Source organism: Crocuta crocuta, unplaced genomic scaffold, assembly GCF_008692635.1.
Source record: "Crocuta crocuta isolate KB4526 unplaced genomic scaffold, BGI_CrCroc_1.0 scaffold17, whole genome shotgun sequence".
NCBI lineage: Eukaryota > Metazoa > Chordata > Mammalia > Carnivora > Hyaenidae > Crocuta > Crocuta crocuta.
Window position 1 is genome coordinate 1988533 of NW_027532041.1, and position 21068 is coordinate 2009600.

Below are 21068 nucleotides of genomic sequence, written 5' to 3' on the forward strand. Positions count from 1 at the left end.
CCTTCTTCCAGCTGAATGTCTTAGAAGTGTGTGAATCAAAAGTGGGCCAAGAGTTCTCATAGGCTCCCTGCGTTTGAAGGTGTGTGTGGTTCTTTGTTGCTCCCCAGTAGCTGAGGGCACAACAAATCATACTTCTGGGAGGTGTTGATAGAATAATCTTAATCTTCATTGTACTTCACGTATCCATTTTCAGAAATACTTCACTGGTAAGTTATGTCTGTCATGTTGATCTAGGTGTGAGTACGTGTGTCAGTATCTACTCATCTGTCTCTCTTAAATAAGGCATTTGGTTATGGTTCTGAAAAGCTCAAGACTGACTTGACTTTGATTCCGTTAGGGAAAGGGAAGGGCTTCAGGACTGTGGTTATATAGAGAGATGTGTGTATATTCAAAATAAACTTTTCCCTGCTTGCTATTTTGAGGTAGCCAGTTGAAGTTATTTTTATTTCTGTCATTTTAAGCACTCAAAGGATTTATTTCAAATAAATTTAAAATCTTATAGGTTTGTTTTTCTTTTTTGATTTTGAAAGTTTAGGTTATTAACATTTGCAGACTTACAACTTGGCTGAATTGCTGTCTATATTGTGGGGAACGGGGTGTGTGTGTGTGTGTGTGTGTGTGTGTGTGTGTGTGTGTAATGGTAGTGGAATTCTACCATTACACATGGGTGTGTATATCTGTCTGCTAGAACGAAATGAAATACCTAATTATTTACTATTCTAGGAGCTGGGAAAATATGGTCTTCTCTATTACAATGCACTGTTCATGATTCTGCCCACCCTGGCCATTGCATATTTTACAGGAGATGCGCAAAAGGTAAGACTTTGTAATTATTTAATGACTTATGTTTTTGACTTTTATTATTATTTATGTCCACAAGATAGACTGTGCGGTTGTTAAAAAGTAATGTGCTTATTGAGTGACCAAAAACTGAGAGTTTGTTTTTTAGCTTGCTAATGTCATGCTAAGGTTTCTTCTTGGCATAGTATTGGATGGTACTAAAATGGCTCAAAATAGCTTTGCCTGTTAACGTAAAAATAGTGCATGCCAACTAGTGTCCTTCTCTAATGTGCCAGAAGGAGAGAGGAGGGGACTTTTCACATTTCTACTAAACTACAAAATAAGAATAGAGGCAAACTATCTTTGAGAAATGAAAAAATCCTGAAGTAGTAGAATCCTTCAAATCTAAACAAAATATTTGATATTTTGAAGAAGCTCTCTGTTTTGTTTTACATTTGTCATGCTGGTTTAAATCCTAAGCTAGGTTTTTTCCTTAGGAGATATTTAGCATCATGTGGTAACTTAACCATGTAAAAACACATTTAATAGTTTACTCATTTTCTAAAATGGTTGGCTAAACCCACAGTAGAGTAGCAAAATAAATCCATACAAGCATATTTCTTTAAAACAAACCCCTATTCATAGGAGAAAAATTGATACCATTTTGTTAGAATTTACAAAATTTTGCAGACTAAATGGAAACCTAGAATTTTGCCAAGATTTCTGTAACAAGATTTCTTCTAATGATCCCCCTGCCTAGTTGTTTCTTCAGAATAAATTTACTGGTTATTTACTGTAATGACTGTGACAATTCCCACAAATCAGCAGGAGCCAAAATAAAGACAAGGTTTTAAAGTAGTTAGACTATTAAAAAATTGTTCTTCAATCAAAGGTCAGAAAAAACCTTATAAAGCTTATAAAGGCCCTTTGTTTTATTCATCAAGAACTCTTTTAAAAAACACATAGATCATCTTGAAAATGTATAAATGTTTTAATGAACTGTGACCTGGCTACCAGCAGGCCTAAAAATGACTCCGAAGTAGGAAATGGAGCTGGTACTCTGAGTGATAAAAAGTGCTGAAGAAGTATTTTGTGGCTGTGAAAACAATGGGAAGAGAAACTAACATTTATTGAGTCCCTATTACGTGCTAGTTACTTTACATATGTAATATAATGTAGTCGCCAGAACACCTCTAAAAGTTTGAATTATCTCTATTATGCCAATAAGGAAATAGGGGAAATAAGGGCTCAGAGAGACTCAGTAACTGGCCCAATGTCATACTGTTGGTGAATAGAGTCAGGGTTTAAACTCAGGCCTAGGGGCCCCTGGGTGGCTCAGTTGGTTAAGCTTCTGACTTCAGCTCAGGTCATGATCACATGGTTTGTGGGTTCGAGCCCTGCATCGGGTTCTGTGCTGACAGCTCAGAGTGTGGAGCCTGTTTCAGATTCTGTGTCTCCCTCTTTCTGCCTCTCCCCCACTCATGCTGTCTCTCTCTGTCTCAAAAATAAATAAAACAAAAAAATTTTAGACTCAGGCCTGAACTCCAAAGGCCGTGGTCTTTCCACAGTGTTCTCTCACCCTCTAGGAGACCTTGACAGAAACACCTCTTACCCTTTAGCTATGGGGCAAAAATGTAAGGTAAAGTCACCAGACTCCTCATGGCAGCACAGGGGGATCCAAATCTTGAGGTCAGTCTGTACATGAGAAAGTTGGGAGAATTAATGTGGTTAGGTAGTCTATAGACTTGGCAAAGATGGAATTCTCATTGATTTGAGACTTTGACTAGTAGCTTGTAGCTACTTGAAAAAAATGACCAAAGGGGATATTTCTTCATTCCAGAGTGATGATCATTTAAATAGAAGTTGTTGGCCAGGTTGTAACGTAATTCATGCATATTTGAAAGTTCAGTAACAGTCAGCTTGCAGTGCTTCAGTATAATTGAGAATGTTTACTCGTAGTGAAAAAAGTTGCTTTGCCACCTATCATAGGATGAAATTTAGATTTTCATCTCACTGGTTTTTTCCTTTTTTATGCAAAGGAGTAGAATATGAGTAATCTTTTTTTAATTTCTAACAAAAATGCCAGGCAATTTCAAGAAAGGTTTATTTTGGAAGAAATGTTGAGAATGACAGAGTTCACCTGAATACTTTCAAGTTGGGATGATAAACTAATAGAAGCTGAATTTTATTACTTTCTAATCAAACCCCATCAGCATTTTAGGTTTCACATGAGTGTTTGTTTATCCTCACTCTTATTATTAATTAATGTTCTTTAAAAAAGTTTTTTTAAATGTTTGTTTATTTTTGAGAGAGAGAGAGAGAGGCAGAGCGCTAGTGGGAGAAGTGCAGAAAAAGAGAGAGGGAAGCACAGAGTCCGAAGCAGGCTTCAGCTTCTGAGCCGTCAGCACTGAGCCCAACGTGGGGCTCGACCCTACAAGCCGTGAGATCATGACCTGAGCCACTGTCGGATACTTAACCAACTGAGCCACCCCGGCGTCCCAATATTATTCGTATCATACGCTTACTAGGGTGTAGATGGACACACTGGCTGCCAATCTTAGTATCTCCTGCTCTTTTTCTTAACAGTCTCTCCTTCACATGTTCTCCTTGTAACATTCTCAAATAGTTAAGTGTTACTGTGTGTCTCACAATGTTAGGCTCAGGTGATAAGGGAAGAAAAAGATGAATTAGGTGGTTTTCTTGTCTTTGAGGACCATACGGTCGTCTTGGGGAGTAGACCTGTGAACATTAGAGTAATAACCTGTTCTAGGTTTTGTGGGAGAAGTGTTTTGGGGGCGTAGTGGGATATAAAATGGAAGTGGGTCAATTCTTTCTCCTTGCTGGGGACAAAGTGCCTCACGGAACTTTGGCTACAAACAAAGTAAAATATAAGTGATATGAATAATCAGTGTTGTTTTAGGAGGTTATGAAACAAGTAACAGTGAAAGAAGTAAGACTTCTGTTGGATTCTGTGCCTAAGTTCCTTGTATGCTTATGAGACTAGTCACTGCAGTTTCATTTTAAGTTCAATTCAGATGAGTGTGTCTGAGCATCTTCATTGGGAATATATGAGAAATATGACATAGTCCTTGCTACACAAGGAAGACACTGGCATGCTACAGAGATGGAATGAGATCTAGCACCAAAGTGCGTGCTTGTCAGTCAGTACCATAAGTATTCAGGTTAGAAAGAAATTGGTTTGGATTAAATATCAGGATTGACTTTTTAGAAGAGATAGAGCTTGGTTTTCTTATCCACTAAATGCAACAAGTAATGCTAACCTGTTCTGGGAGTTGCTGTTAGAGATAGAACTTAGGTGGTTGAGGGGTTTGCTTTTATTCACCAGCACAGAAACAATGTACAGAAGCTACCCACAGATGACCTAGCACATCCAAGAGGCTGTAGTGTTCTGTAAGAGGTTACAGTTTTATTTCCTCCATTGGAGGATCTGGTTTTACATAGTCAGTAGGCTGTACGTCTGAAGTCCTGGCAAAAAGGGTTTCATATTTACAGAGGGGATATGTAGCATGATTTCAGATGAGAGTTTTCTAGTAAGTTGGGTTCATTTTCAGTATGTATTTTTTTAGACTTGTGCTTTTCCTTCACTGTATGTGATTAAGTGGACATTCATGTATGTGCATTTATTTTTTTTTTAAGAGTGGACACTTTTGTGGGGCAGTTTTTTTTTAAGTTTATTTATTTATTTTGAGGGAAAGAGAGAGAGAATCCCAAGCAGGCTCCGCGCCATCAGCGCAGAGCCCGATGAGGGGCTCGAAATCACTAAACGTGAGATTATGACCTGAGCTGAAATAAGAAGTCAGATGCTTAACCAACTGAGCCACCCAGATGCCCTGAGACAGTTTATCTTTAAATAAAGCTGTTCCCAGGTTAACAATTTGAGGCTACTTCTGGCCTTTAGGAAGACTTTGCCTGTAAGGTATGATGCCTTATACTTGACAGGATGCTTCCACGTAAATCATTTTCCCTGATCCTCCTTGTATACCTGTGAGGTTGGTTATTATTTTTAGAGGTTAAGAACAAGATTAAGGTTCCACAGTGGCAGAGTTCAGAACTAGAATCTGTCTGACTCCAGATAGATCTCTTACTGTTTGTCTGGTTACATCTCTCAGAGCCATTTGCTGCGTCTCTGACTTACGTTTACCCCTGTTTGGGACTTCCATGCAGAGCTTTCTCACAGAACAAGCTTGTGAGAAACACCTTCAGAGTAATATTGGAAGTAAAGTTTCTGAAACTTGGCCTTATCATTACTTAATCTTTTACAAGTAATCATATTTCTTTCATTCAACAAATATTTACTGAGTGCTTTACTCAGGTGCTGTTCTAAATTTAAGAAAAGAAAAAAAAAGACTTCTTGCTGCTTAAAGGAGCTTGCAATGCAGTGGGTGAAATCAACTAAACAAATAGTAAAAAAAGAACTGAGAGGAGAAATAGAACAAGGAGGAGAGTGATTGGGAAAGTGCTGCTTGGGATGAGATGGTAGAGAAGGCATCTTTCTCAGTTTCATATGATCAGGCATGGAACTGAATGGACTGAGACCAGTTTGTGCGGCACTTCTGAAGGAGTCCTCTAGTTGGAGGTAAGAGCAGGTTCTAAGTGCTGAGGTGGGAGTGGGAGTGCCTGGCTTCTTTACAAGAAGCATTTTCTGAGTTAAGTGAATACCAGGAAGATCAAGGTGGGCCTTGAAAGATGTGGCGGAAGAGAAACAGAAGATACATTCTGGGTGGAACTAACATCATAAGCTCAGGGCCGGCTGCGGGGACCAGCCTCTTCTGTATGCTTAGGCGGTGCCAGTCAAAGATGTTGGAGGCCTTCAAAGAGACCTTAGAGAACTCTGGTTCAAGCCTGTTCTTTCACTGTTGAGGAAGCTGGGGCCCAAAGAGGGCTTAGGACTAGAATCCTGGTTTCCTGACTGTGACCAGTACTCTCACTTTTCCTACAACGTCACACCCTGCCTCCTTCTAAGTTGGGACAAGTGCTAGATACAGTAATTTGAAATTTACTCTGAAGATATGATGAGTCCCTAAAAGTTTGTGACATAAGGGATACAAAGGAGAGAATTTGGGGCAGAATGCAGAGGCAACTTCCAGTTCTGTCCTTGACCACTGCCTGATTTTGGACAAGGCTCTCTGCTCCCCTGCCCTGCTTTGTGAAGTGTAAACTGAGTAGGTTTTATCAACTGAGTTGGTTAGTTCTCTAGGTAGGGCCCTTTCCTGGGCTGAGATGGAATTTCTGAGGAGCAGAAGATATACCAGTGTGGAGACTAGGCTGCTGTTTTGATGGTTGGCACGAGCCCAGCTGCTCCCTGACTCCTGAATACCAGTGCTTATTAACTTGCTCTCTTCCATTGGACTCCTGGCTTTCTTGACCCTGAGCCATTTTGCGTGGAAGCTCTGTATGTATTTATGAAAAGATCAAGAAAATAAATTGTTAAAGCATGGTGTAAAGCTGCATATGGTATGCTACATTTTGAGTAAAATAAAAAGGAAAAATAATGTATATACACATACATTTTATTCACTAATTTAAGTAAAGAAACTCTGGAAGAATATACCTGAAACTAATAAAGTAACCAATTCGTGTGTGAGAGGGTGCGTGAGAACAGAGTAAGTATAGAACAGGAATGGGAGGGAGACTTCTCACTATTTACGTTTTATATTTTTTTGATTGTAGAGCCGGGTGAATGTATCTTAAATTACATTTTATAAAAGGAACAGTAAGGAAAGGATAAAGTTTTTCTATAAATAATGACCATTCTATGATGGATCCTGAAGTTTAAAATAAGATTAATTGGTTCTCATTATTCAGGGTTACAGACTCTTGACCCAGCATACAAATTAAAGCAAGATCAGATCCAAATTATTTTTTTCAAAATCTCACTGTTAACTTTAGAAGGCAGAGGAAAGAAAAGTTCTCTGTGTTAGGACAGGAATCCAGTAAGAGGGCTCTGAAAGGGCAGCTCCCCAGGGAGGCAGCAGTTCTACAGAGCAGTTGATAGGGCTGACACCGTCTTTAAGCAAGAATTGAAGGCCAAGGGAGAAAAAACCTAAATTACCATAAAAATTGAAGGGCAGGATCCAATTGAACACAACCCAGTGAGCACATAATGCAAATCCATGGAAGCTTTCTGAGAAACCAAACGTGTGTGCAAATGTGTGTGTGTGTAATTTTTTTAAAAAAAGTTTATTCAAGATTCTCAAAATCCTGGCTGTACCAGAAAACAAGGAACCAATATAGTCAGCATTTGGTTTTTTAAAGCATGTCTTCTAATTTTGAAACATTCTCTTTCTTCAAAAGCCAACCCACTGTAAATAAAAGATAACTAGTTAACATAGATAAAGGTAGATCAAGTATCAGTTGACTAATTGCTTTCCAAAGTGTCAGGGTAGACTGTGTTTAAACTTGTTAGTTGTTGCCCCAAGAGGGAATGTCTGCAGCACAAAGCCAGTGATTCACAGTCACAGGAGCTAGAGCCTGGCTTTCTGACAGCACACCCTGCTAGGTGTTCTCACATAGGGAAGAAGGAACAGACCCCTTGCTGTAGATCTCACAAGGCTGGTACTGTGGACACTGCTACATTGTATAATGTTTTCATTGTATCACTGGTTAAATTACAGGGCTCAGATGAGTTTTACAGGAAAAGTAGAGGTGTCTCTTTTTAAGCATTGCTGACTAAATAATGAAGAATTTTAGGCTGTTGGTTTAGCCTGTCCAGAGTTATTAATCTTTTCTAGGTCACTGTAGACCATACAGACGGATTCTCAAACCCTGAATTACTCTTTCCACATAGATAGGTCCCTTCTGCTTTCTGGGCCTTGCATCCTCATACCAAACACGTGGGTTGGATCAGTTTTTCTTCAGTTTACCATGAAGTCTATAGACCAAGTGATTTGTTTATTTTTAGACTTTATAGTAAACAGATATCAAAGCTTATAAGGTTTCAAAACATGTAAGAAATCTGCCATTTGTGCTTTGGATTTTATTTCAAATCTCAGTTAAGCTGGTGACTCTGCTTAGCAAAGTGAGTGAGAATGGTTATATCTAAGACTCAGGTGTACCCTGAAATTATTACATGCTTCTTTTTAGGTTAGGGGTGGTGAATTGGTGCTTATGTTATCCTTTGTTCATTGTAGACGTTGTCAAGTAGTCATGGCACTTCCTTGCTAACCCAGAAATAGCCACTGACTGACTGTTCACCAAGATAGTGGTTCAGATAGCCAGAATCAGTTGATTAGAGCTGGGATAGAAGACAAAATCTGATTGTATCCTCAGACTAGATTTTATTGACTAGGTTATGGTAGTGTTTAATCTTACTCACATACCCCCTTTCTTAATTTCCTTAACCTAGACTAGAAGAGAACACTTTTTTTATTAAACTTTTTTTTTCAAGTATTTTTATTTAACTGAAAGTCTCATTCAAACCAAATGCCTAGTTTTCAGAAGTGGTAGGTCCCCACTGATTTATGCCATGTTCTTTTTAATGCCTGTGGTATGTATTGGCTTGTGGCATTACATTATACCACCAGCACCTGCAGAACCAGAGACTTCATTCAAAACAAAAGGAAAGTGTAAGCATCTTTGTATGTGCAGCCTATAATCACAGCCACCACTCAGCCAAGACTGAAGATTGTAGCACTTGTGGAAGGGAGCCCATCTAGTTCTGTATCGCAATGACCAAGCAGTCATTTTGTTCACAATGGCTCTTTATTATCTATATTTGGAGGCAGACATTTTATTTTTTTAAATGTTCACCCCGCCTTTGATTAACAAAATATATGTTCACTGTGCTTTCTGTATTTCCTGTCTTAGGGAGAAGAAAAATTTGCATGCAAATCTATCACTGAGAGGTAACAGTGGTATGGAAGTATGTGAATTTTGTATAAAGTGTCTGCATTTCATCCTCTGAATTGATGTCTTACAAGAGGCAGATGAAGCAGACTGTTGTCTATATTTGTAGAGGCTTAGAGAGGTTAAGTGACTTTATGATGGACTTAGAAAATTAATGGCAGATTTAGAATTTAAATGCCCACTTTTTGACTCAGTGATCTAATAATAAGCATGTGAAGCTCTCTAGGAGAAAAAACTCAGAGCATATTACCTTGCCTTTGGTTTTTCCTGGTACTTAACTAAAAGAATATGATAGGCTATGGGGCTGAGCAGGTACTTAGTAGCTGGATAGTTTGGGGAAAGTTACTTAACATTTCTGAACCTGGAAGTATAATAAGTTCTTACTAAGCAGTAGCTTCGATTATTCTTTTATGCTATCTTTATGATATGGAGTAGACTCCATTCTACTGTAGTAGGGTTTGGGTCATATTCACCCTATAGCTATACTTTCAGATGGCTGCTGCTTGTTCTGTTGTAGCCAAAGAGACATTCCTGTGGCAAAGCAGAGGAATGCAATAGGCTGCTTGTGCCGTAGACTGGCTTTCTCCAGAGACAGGCCTAGTATTTAGAGAGGGGAAACAATCCCATGAGAATTGTTTTTCGATTTTTGAATTCTGTGTAAATGGAATTTTGTTCATGGGATTTATTTTAATATTCTGTAGATACAGTTCTTATGTTCCCAAAGGTGACTGTGCAGTATTTATTTGGGGCATTTTTCTAAATAAAATTTAATGCTCAGTGTAGAAAAACTTGGGCTTGAGTGTATAGACTCAAGGCTACCATGTATTAGCTCTGTTATGTAAAGTAAGTCATTCATTGTCTTCTGGGGATAATAAGGCTTGGCTTTTCTACCTCAGAGGGTTACTTGGGAATCAAGTGACATGATGTATGCAGAAGCATTTTGTAAACTATAAAGCACTCCACAAATATAAGGGAGGTAGTACTTTTTTATTGTCACAATTTGTTCCTTCATTTATTAGCAAACCTAAACTAAATTGTCTTCGGCACAGTGCCCGCAGGCCAGCCGTAGGACCTGGCACATAATGGGGACATAGTAGATTTGAAAATGTACAGTGATAGCAGGGAGATGTTTAGAGCTAAAGGAGGGAAGGAGCTGAGAGTTTTATTTGAAGCCTTTGCCAAATAACTGATTTTTTTCCACTCTTAAGTCACTGATAAAAAAATTAAAGGGTATCTGGGTGGATCAGTTGATTAAGTGTCCAACTTCAGCTTAGGTCATGATTTTGTGGTCTGTGAATTCAAGCCCTACATTGGGCTCTGCGCTGACAGCTCAGAGCTTAGAGCCTGCTTCGGATTCTGTGTCTCCCTCTCTCTCTGCCTCTTCCCTGCTTATGCTCTGTCTCTTTCTCCTCCAAAAATAAACATTAAAATTTTTTTAAATTAAAAATTAGAAATGATGTTTACATACAGTAAATGTCATCATTTATTAATTGAGATGGACTTCCTTCATATCAGGCAGTGTATCCATATTATCTTTAATTCTAATAACAACTCTACAAGATAGCCTTATTTCTTTTATTATGTATGCAGAAACTAAGGTTCAGAGAATCCTCATGGTCATCACACCAGCTTATTTTTATTCTCTTAGTGACTTTGGGGTAAAAGAGTCGAAAGGAGGATAATTTAGGGTTGAGGAAAGTTCTTAAGCCTGAGATTTCTTTTTTCATTTCTCTTCCTTTCCCCTTTCCTTTCCTTTCCTTTGGATATGTACAGGTGGGCGAGGGGGGCAGAGAGAGAGAGAATGAGAGAGAGATTGAACTTCTGTGCGGAGTGTGGAGCCTGATTCAAGGCTCGATTCCACAACTCTGGGATCTATTTATTTTTTTTAATGTTTTATTTATTTTTGAGAGAGAGACAGCGTGAGCACAGGAGGTTCAGAGAGAGGAGTCACGGAATCCGGAGACAGGCTCCAGGCTCTGTGCTAGCTGTCAGCACAGAGCCCGATGCAGGGCTTGAACCCATGAACCATGAGATCATGACCTGAGCCAAAGTCGGACGCTTAACTGACTGAGCCACCTAGACGCCCCTATGACTCTGGGATCTTGACCTGAGCTGAAATCAAGAGTTGGACACTCAACTGACTGAGCCAGCCAGGTGCCCCAGACCTGAGATTTCTTTTATGTGTTTCAGCTTGAGTGAAGTAAAGTCTCTCCTTAAGAAGCTGATCTAACATTCATGTTAGAGTTGGAAGAAGCCTTAATATGTAGTTTTAACCTCCCTCACAGAAGCTAATGCTGGCCTAATGAAACAGTGGTGAGGTATTGCAAGATACTGAGCTTCTGAATCCTGGTGTGCTGCTTTTTTTAGGTACAGTGGCTTTTACTGCACGGTACCAATAACCCTTCCAAAGTCCCAAAGACACTTCTTCCATGCCTGCCTGCTGGTTTCATGGGCTATGCCTTTTTCTTCAAAAAAGGAAAAACTAAACTCAGTGCAAAAACTAATGAGTTGTAGGCCAGTAAAATGACTTTTGCTATTTTAAGAAAATTTAAAATTATATAGATTTAATCTGAAATTTGAAACCTAGTAGCATGTACAAGTAGTGTGTGGGTGTATTAAGTGTTTTTCTTTTCCCTTTTTTTTTTTTTTTTGAGAGAGAGAGCATGAGTGGGGGAGAGGCAGGGAAGAGAGAGACAGAAACAGAGAGAGAATCTAAGCAGGCTCCATGCCCATCGCAGAGCCTGATGTGGGGCTCTATCTCATGACCAGACCATGAGATCATGACCTAAGCCAAAATCAAAAATCAGACACTTAACAGACTGAGCTACCCAGGTCCATGGGTGTGTGGATGTATTAAAAGTAAAGTCTGATTTATCTGCCAGTAGAAAATTATACTAAGCCAGAGATCATGGATGTTTTTTCCACTCAGCTATTTGTGCCTAACACTTCCAACTGCTTGGGGCTATGCAGAAGTGACATATGACATAGCTCCTGCTCTCAAGGAATTTATAGTCTTGCTTGTAGAGGCTGGTCTCCTGAGTCCTCAGCCTGTGCTTTATTGTGTTTAAATGATTTTTTATCGGAGAGGAGGGGTGTGTTTACCAGTATAAAAGTGCATAGCATGAGACAACGTATGACTTCTTTCATTTATTCTTCATTTATCTAATAAGGGATACATCTATTTGCTATCTCTTTGTTAAGCACTGTGGAGACAGAGATAAACCATGAAGGCATTCACAGTGTCTGGATAGATGATCATGTTGATACAAATAGTCACATACCTACATATACTTAGTCACGTACATGCAGCGTCAGTGATAAAAGTAGCGCTTAGTGTTCTTGACAGTTTGGCAAGAAGGAACCTTATATGAATGCACTGTTTTGTGAAATCTTCCCAGTGGAGGCATCATATGAGATAGGTGTATAATTCGAGTCAGTGATTGAATTTGGTCTTTTGCTTCTAGCCATGATGGCGTAACAGGGACAGGATTAATCTTCCTGCTTGAACCTACTAGAATACCAAACATGTATGAAAAGTGTTTTTCAGACATTGGAAAATAGGTAGTAAAGGATTGTGGAGGGAGAAAGGATGAGAAAAGAAGGCTATAAAAAAGACCCAAATGAAACTTTAAGGAAAAAAATATAATAACTTGAATTGAAAAATAAAGTAGAAGGCATTAAACAGCAGATTAGACACTGCAGAGGAAAAGATCAGTGAACTAAAGAAATAGCAATAGAAATTATCCAAGATGAAGCACATGGAGAAAAAAGGACTGGAAAATAAATGAACAGATTGCTAGTGATGTGCACGGTCTATAATATGGGTAACTGTAGTCTTGAAGAAGAGGGTGGGTAGAAAAACTTTTTGAAGAATTAATGACAGATGTCTTTCCCAATTTGATGAAAACTAAATCTACCCATATAAGAGGCTCAACAAACTGTAAGTATAATAAACTCAAAGGAAACTATACCATAAAGAGGGACATTTCATAATGCTGAAAGAGTTAATATATCAAGTAGGCATAACAGTCCTGAATGTGAATGTACTTAATGAGAAAGCCTCAAAATATCTGAAGCAAAAACTAATAAAACAGAAAGGATTAGCACATTATTGACGATTATAGTTGAAGACTTTAACATTTCCTCTTTCAATAATTGATAAAACAACTAAACTGAAAGCCGTTTAAGGCTATAGAACACTTGAGCAACGCCATTAACTAATTTGACATTTATAGAACACTCTACTCAAAAACAATGGAGTATACATTCTTTTCAACTGCACATGGAACATTTACCAAGATAAACTATATTCTGGGCCATAAAATGATTATTAATAGTTTTAAATAATTGAAATCATAGTATGTTCCCTGGTCAGAACAGAATTAAACTAGAAATTAATAACATAAAAATACATGGAAAAGTCTTCAAATATTTGTAAATAAACACTTCTAAATAACACATGGATCAAAAAAAATCATGAAGAAAACTGGAAAGCATTTCACACTGAATGAAAATTAAAACACAACATAGCGGAGCACCTGGGTGGCTCATTTGGTTAAGCATCCGACTTCAGCTCAGGGCATGATCTTATGGTTCATGAGTTTGATTCCTATGTTGGGCCCTATCCTGACAGCTTGGAGCCTCTTCAGATTCTTTGTCTTCCTCTCTCTCTGCCACTCATGCTCTGTCTCTCTCAAAAATAAGCAAACATTAAAAATTTTAAAACACAACAGGGGCACCTGGGTGGCTTAGTTGGTAAAGTGTCTGACTTAGGCTCAGGTCATGATCTCCCAGTGTGTGAGTTCAAGCCCTGCATTGGGCTCCATGCTAACAGCTCAGAGCCTGGAGCCTGCTTCAGATCCTGTGTCTCCCTCTCTTTCTGCCCCTCCCCTGCTTGCACTCTGTCTCTCTCTCTTTCAATAATAAAAAAATAAACATTAAAAAAGACACAGCCACAGCAGAATTTACTTAATACTAAAGTAGTGCTTAGAGGTAAATCCATAGCTTAATTAAATGCATATATTAGAGGAGAAGAAAGGTCTAAAATCAGTGACCTAAGCCTTTCCCTTTAGAAACTAGAAAAAAATAAGAGCAAATTAAACCCAAAGTAAATATAAGGAAGGTAAGAGCAGAAATCAATGAAATAGAAAACAGAAAAGCAATAGAGAAAAATCAGTGAACCTAAAACCTGGAGGCCAATGAAAGTTCGATAAAATTGCTCAACCATAGCCAGTTGATCAGGACAGAATATGATAATGCACAAATTATCAATATAAGGAATGAAAGAGGGGCGCCTGGGTGGCTCAGTTGGTTAAGCGTCCAATTTCGGTTCAGGTCATGATCTCACGGTTCGTGGGTTCTAGCCCAGCGTCAGGCTCTGTGCTGACAGCTAGCTCAGAGCCTGGAGCCTGCTTCAGTTTCTGTATCTCCCTCTGTCTCGGTCTCTCCCCTACTCACGCCTCTCTCTCTCAGAAATAAATAAAACATCAAAAAAATTTAAAAAATATTAAAAGAATGAAAGAGTGATATTACAAAGTTTGCATATACTGAAAGTATAATGGAATATTATGAACATTATGCCGTAAACTCAAAAACTAAGATGAAATGGACAAACTCTTGAAAAAGACAAACTACTAAAGCTTATTCAAGAAGAAATAGATAACATGAATAGCCCTATTCTACTAAATAATTAAAAAGCTCTTCTTAATTAAAATAATTAGAAGCCCTAATTAATGGGGCTGTTTAGCTCTATTTTTATTAATGAAATTGAATTTTAGTTAAAAACTTTCCCAAAAGGAAACCTCTAGGCCTTGAATCTGGAATAGATTGTCTCTCACAGCTGTCAGAAGGAGCCATCCCTGCTGGCACCTTGATCTTGACTTTCAGCATCTAGAAGTGTGACACAAAAGTTTCTGTTGTTCAAAACTCTCTTGGTGGAACTTTATAACAGCCCCTAGCATAGACCTGAATTATAGAGTTAAAACTATAAAACTACAAGAAAATTTAGGACAAAATCTCTGTGACTTTGAATTAGACTAAGTTTCATAGTAAAGTCATAAAAAGCAAGAATTGTAAAAGACAAAATCAATTCGTTAGATTACATCAAAATTAATTTTTTTTGTTTTTCAAGGCACCATTAAGGAAATGAAAAGGCAAGCCACAGACTGGGAGGATATATTTGCACAATCATGTATATAATATATAATAATCATATATAACATGTAATTTTTTAGAAAATATTTACACAATCATGTATGTGTGACTTTTTTATATATAAAAAATTAAGAACTTGTATCCAGAATACATAAAAAAAATAACTCAGTTATAAGACAAAGAGATAAATTTGGGAGATTTGGACAGACACTTCACCAGAGAAGCAATGCTATTGCAAATAAACACATTAAAATATGCTCAGTGCAGGGCCCTGACTGGCTCAGTCAGTAGAGCATGCAACTCTTGATCTTGGGGTTCTGAGTTTGAACCCAACATTAGGTACAGAGGTTACTTTAAAATCTTCTAAAAAACTTTAAAAAAATATGCTCAACTTCATTAGCCATTAGAGAAATGCAAATTAATATTACAGTGAGATACCATTTACTTACTACAGTGATCTTGTAAACTGTTCCAAGTGCTGATGAGAAGGTAAAGCAATAGGAGCTCTCATAGAATGCTGGTGGGAGTACAAAATAGTATAGTAACTTTATCAGTTTCTTATAAAGTTAAAGATACATTTGCTGAAAGAACCAGCCCACCCATTTTCTAGGTATCTACCTAAGAAAAATAAAAATGTCCACAGAGATTTGTACTCAAATGTTCATTATAGCTTTATTGATAATAAGTCATGAAAACAACCTTAAATATTTATTTACTAGTGACTAAACAGATTGTGGTATAGCCATAAGATGGAATACTAATCAGTAATAAAAATGAATGTAACAAAAATATGCAACAGCATAAGTGATTCTCAAAAGCATTATGCCAAGTGAAAAGAAGCCAGACGTAAGAGTACATGCTATACAATCCCATTTGTAGGAAATTGTTGAAGAACAAAACTCTAGTAACAGACAGTAGATTAGAGGTTGTAAATGTGGGAGGGGATCACCACTTAAAAGTGGTTAATTTTAGGGGCACCTGGGTGGCTCAGTCGATTAAGCGTCTGACTTCGGCTCAGGTCATGATCTCACGGTTCGTGGGTTCAAGCCCCGCGTCAGGCTCTGTGCTGACAGCCAGCTCAGAGCTGGGAACCTGTTTCAGAATCTGTGTCTCCCTCTCTCTGCCCCTCCCCTGCTCACACTGTCTGTCTGTCTGTCTCTCTCTCTCTCTCTCTCAGAAATAAATAAAAAACATTTTTAAAAATGGTTAATTTTATTTTTTGCATATTGTGCCTCAACAAAGAACCATGAACAAATTGAGTGTCTGCTGTATGCCAAATGCTGTGTTAGGAATTTGCTTAGGTAGATGTGGTGTCAGTCCTCCTTGAAGGGAGCTGTAGACATTGTGTGGAAAGACTTGCAGTTCTGAGAGATAAGAGTCCTAGAGAGAAGTACTGTTGGGGCACAGGAGAGGGTTTTTATCAGGAAGGCTTCACATAGTGGCTGCTTAAGTTTTAGTTTGCTCTGTGAAGAGTCAGAATTCTGAGTGTTGAGAAAGGCATTCCAAACAAAGGCACATGAGTGTGAAAATGCATGTTATATTTTATAAACAGTAAAGAGCCTCGTGTTGCTGGAGCCCTGGAGCTGTGAGCTTTATGTTGAAGTGACAAGAATTGAAGCTGATTGGGTTGGCAGAAAGATAAAAGGCGGAATGTTTATTGTATTTGCTTAACAAACTGATATTATAAGAGATATCATGTACTTGAGAGGGAAAGTTTCCCTCTTGGATGAGGGATGAGGTGATCACTGCACCCTTTCATTTCTCTTCATTCCTTTGCTTTTGGCTTAAAAACAAACAAAACAGCATAAAACCTTGCTTTTACCATCAGCTGTTTTAAAATAGTAATTCTCCCTGGATTGGCCTCAGCCAAATTTGTGTAACTAAGGCTGTGTTTGAGTTTTCACATGTTGTAGGAAAGAAGTATGTTTTAATGTTTGAGAAAGTCTTTCATACTAGTCATCTGGGAGAGCTGCTCAGATTAGCCATGTCTCAGATATGGCTTCTGCTTTAAAGCAAATACCTGTTTCTTTGTACCAACAGGGAGAAGTATGAGACCTTCCTCACATAACAGTTCAGAAAGGAGAAAACCTTCTGAAAATGGCTGTTTTGGTTCAGCTCCATATATATCAAATTCTTAAACATTACTCTCTATCCTTTGAGTGATGAAGGGAAATGTATATATATGTATGTATGGTAGGAGCAACATAGGATTTTTTCTCATGGGATTTTGATTAAAGAATAGAATGTCCCATTTGGAGGGCTTGCTCTAAAATCAGATACTTTGTTTTGTATTACAGGCAATGGATTTTGAAGGCTGGGCTGACACCCTCTTTCTTCTGCAGTTCACTCTCTCTTGTGTGATGGGGTAAGCCTTTGTTCCTTGTTAGCAGATCGTTTTCCTAGAGAAATTTGTTCTAGGGTCCTTTTGCTTCATTCCTCAGTATCCCGTTCTGTGACTTGAATGTATCAGCATAGAATAATTAAACTTCCAGATTCAGGTGGTTTCACTGACCTTGGGAATGTGCCCTTAGGGGCTTCTAAACTGATCCCAGAGTCAAGCTCAGAAGGATGCAGACAAGAAACTAACATTACCATGGGGCGCCTGGGTGGCTCAGTCGGTTAAACGTCTGACTTCGGCTCAGGTCATGATCTCACGGTTCGTGGGTTCGAGCCCCACGTCGGGCTCTGTGCTGACAGCTGGCTCAGAGCCTGGAGCCTGTCTTCCGATTCTGTGCCTCCTTCTCTCTCTGACCCTCCCCTGCTTACGCTGTCTCTATCTCTCTCTCAAAAGTAAATAAAACATTAAAGAAAATTAAAAAAAAAAAACTAACATTACCAAATAACCTAGTATGCGATAAGCACCATTATATGTCAAAAGGCATTATTTTATTTCTACATTAACCATTGGACACGTATTTTTGTCTGCCTACCTATGAGAAAGTAGGCTCAGAACTCTAGTAAGTTGTCCAAATTTGCAGTTAGCAGGTGGCAGTAGCAGCCTTTGAATTTGGGGCTGACTCACTCCACCAGGTTATCTCCCTCTCAGAAGAGTGGATGTGGAAAATAAGAGGGTATCTGGTAATGTGCCTCTTTTCTTCACCTTTGTATTTCCCTAATGAATGTTTTTCCTTGGCCAGTCAGTTTAGTTGGTGTTTATGACTAAATCTGGCACAGGCTAGGCACATGGTGAGCAAGTGCTTCAAAATAAAATTGACATGGTACCTTGGTACTCCAGCTTGGAAACCTCATTGTAAATCTGGCCGCTCTAACTGCTGCCACTTAAGTGAACCTTAAGTGTTAGGTGAACTGTAGCCCCTCTTAAGGTAATGCTGGCTTGGGTTTCTTCCATCTTTAAGAATCTCTTTTTCCTCCTGGTCCAGTGGTCATATTGTCCAATGGGAGGTGCACACCTGACTCATGGTCTGTGAGCTCAGCTTTCTATCTGGGTTAGGTGACTTAGTGGGAATATAATATAGAGAGTACTCAGGATTAGCAACAGTGGTTTCAAGGTTTTGGTGAGGGTAGCTGGGAAAACACCTGGTCAACAAATGGACTTGTGTTTCTTGTTAGGGAAATTTTTAAAATCTAAAGCTGTAGTACATGCAGGGGCAAGGTGGGGAAAGCTCATGGTCAGTGACTGCAATGTGCTAGCATGGCCAACACTGTTTCTCTTGGCTTGAGATTGCTGTAAAGTAAGCAACTGGCTCTTATGCCTCATCCTTCTTCATTCCAGGTTTATCTTGATGTATGCAACAGTACTCTGCACGCAGTATAATTCTGCTCTTACAACTACAATAGTTGGCTGTATTAAGGTGAGTTGAAAAGAATACTGTTTATCTCTTAGGTACCTGCTTTATTTGAAAATTATTAGTCTAAGTCTTGCTATGGCCTTAAGCTCCATAATCCTTTTTTCCTGACAGAATGTCTTAGTTTGACGGATTGTGGTGATGGTTTCTAAAGCGATCTTTAAGATCTCAAGGAGGGTATAATCTCCACTTTCAAGCAACTCAGCTCTGAGGAGTATGGGAAAAGGAGAATGTGTTATCTTAGTGTAGAGGAAGAGGAATCAGGCTTGTTTAAGACAGGGTAGGTAACTAGCTTGATAGTGATAAGTTTGTCCTTCTAACACCCAATGAAAACTATTCTGTTCTCTCCCTTAACTGAGTTCTGGCTATTGTAGGGAAAGGATGCCTGCCAGAAGTTAATCAAGGGATTTTTCCAATGCATGAGCCAGACCTTAAATGGCCCACTTTTAAAAGCTGTGTCTAACATTTCCAGTGATGTCATTTCCTCTAGATCCATTTTATTTGAGGGAGGCTCATTTGTCTTCAGCCAGGAGAGCCAAGTTGACTTGAGTATTGAGGTGAAGTTAGTGGCTTGAAGCCTGAGTCCTCTTCCATCTGACTTTGTGCTTCTAGTACTTTAATGTGTTTCTAGTACTTTAAGATTCCACAGCATGCCAGATTTCCAAATGAATTAGCAGGGTAGGCTTGCTTTCTAAAAAAGGTAAGGAGGGTGAGGGGAGGTAAGAGAAAGAGGGAGAGAGAAAGGTAAGCTCTTGATCATTTGGTGAAAAGAATGCTTGCCCTTTGGGCTTCTTTTCTGATTCCCCATTTGTGAATAGTGAGGGAAGGGATTAGAGAATAAAGTTTTCACTGCTCTGCTATGTTTCCTTTGTCTCTCCATGGAGTGGTGTCTACTTGCCCTCGCTTTAGCAACTTGATTTGGGTTAAAATTTCAGAAATTCCGTGACTTCAAATCATGGAATTGTAGTGTTTGGTGTAAATAAAATTCTAAATTAAGCTATAACTAGTTAGTTGTGTGAATTCCCAGGAAACCCAGAGACAGTTAATCTGCATGCAAAGGCCTAGGCTGCTAAAATAGTTTCAGCCCCTCAAATCAACTCTCAGCTCTGTTTTGGTTTTGTAAAGCAGAGTGAATGCAGAATAAGAACAGCAAGAAAATAAGAGGCCAGTTGTTGCCATGTTTTTAGCCAAAAAGGATAGTGTAGGAAAGTCATTGTTTAATTTTAATAACTAACCTGTTTGCTTAAGATTTCTTAGTGTATTTTCTTTTTATTTATCAGCATGGAGTACAGATATAATCACCTTCTTATTAACATAAAGTCCAGTACTTTTCTTTTGATATTTCTTCTTCCCCACAGAACCCTGTTAATTTACTCTGTCCCCAAGGGATCAGTTTTACTTCCAAAGTCTAGAGGGATTAGTTACAACTGCTATTGCTTCTCACTGTTTGTATCGCTGTTGAAGGACGTCTTCCATCTTCAGACAGATGGGAATACACTGCTGCCCTTGCTGGTTCAGAGCCTCCCTGGTCACAGCGCAGTTTCTTTTATCCGCCTTCCAGTTACAGCCCTTTTAGCTCAGTCACTGCCCCAAGGGACTGTCAGTATTTCTTGTTTTTCTGAATCATGGTGGGAAGATTACTTAGGTTACTTAGTTAAAAGTGGAAATTCCTAGGCCCACCTACATATACGAATCAAAATCTCTAAAGTAGAACCTGGAAATCCTATTTTTAAAAAGGTTTCCTGGTGTTTCTCTGGTAGACTAAAGTTTGAAACTTGCCGTCTTAGTTTTGAGTTACTACCATAGACTCTTCTGTGCATGCTGGCAAGTTTTCCTTTGGGAGCATTGCTGTCTTTTCCTGACTGATTTTGAGCAGCAATTGGATTCTCAGTCCTTTCGATATTTGTAGCTCCCTGGGCAGTCTATGCAAATTAACCTGCTTTCTCTCTGGATCTCTGTGTTCCAAGTGAGATCCTGTCACACATTTTCTCAAGTTGTCTACTGACCTTATTTACTATTACATGGTATTTAATTTTAATTTTTCCCTCAAATAATAAAAAAACATGTTCTAAGGTAACTTGGTGTCTCCATCCTTAGACCTAGAAGAGGCTGACATAATTTTGAATGTTCTCTCAAAGGCACTCCCATTATAAAATTAATTTTGAAGTTTCTTTTTGGCCTTTTAAAAACACTCTGGTACTTTACTTCTGCTTCATAAGCCCAATGTAGGAGAGCCCATGTTCTAAAAATGTTTGTGACATTTATGATTTGCGACAGCTGTAACAGTGGAGAGGGAGGGGCGCCTGGGTGGCTTAGTCGGTTAAGCGTCCGACTTTCGCTTAGGTCATGATCTCGCGGTTCGTGGATTCAAGCCCCGCGTCGGGCTCTATGCTGACTGCCAGCTCAGAGCCTGGAGCCTGTTTCAGTCTGTGACTCCCTCTCTCTCTGACCCTCCCCTGCTCA

At 38.9% G+C, this 21068-nt stretch overlaps 1 protein-coding gene across 2 annotated transcripts in view; it reads left to right on the forward strand.

The window, feature by feature from the left end:
• The window catches only part of SLC35D1 (solute carrier family 35 member D1), a 49026-nt gene that overhangs the window by 13949 nt on the left and 14009 nt on the right, over positions 1-21068 (forward strand). For both annotated transcript variants that reach the window (XM_077776310.1, XM_077776311.1), the window contains 3 exons: positions 724-816; positions 17097-17164; positions 18533-18611. In XM_077776310.1, the coding sequence (XP_077632436.1) occupies positions 724-816; positions 17097-17164; positions 18533-18611 (240 nt within the window). The remainder of the gene's footprint in view (positions 1-723; positions 817-17096; positions 17165-18532; positions 18612-21068) is intronic.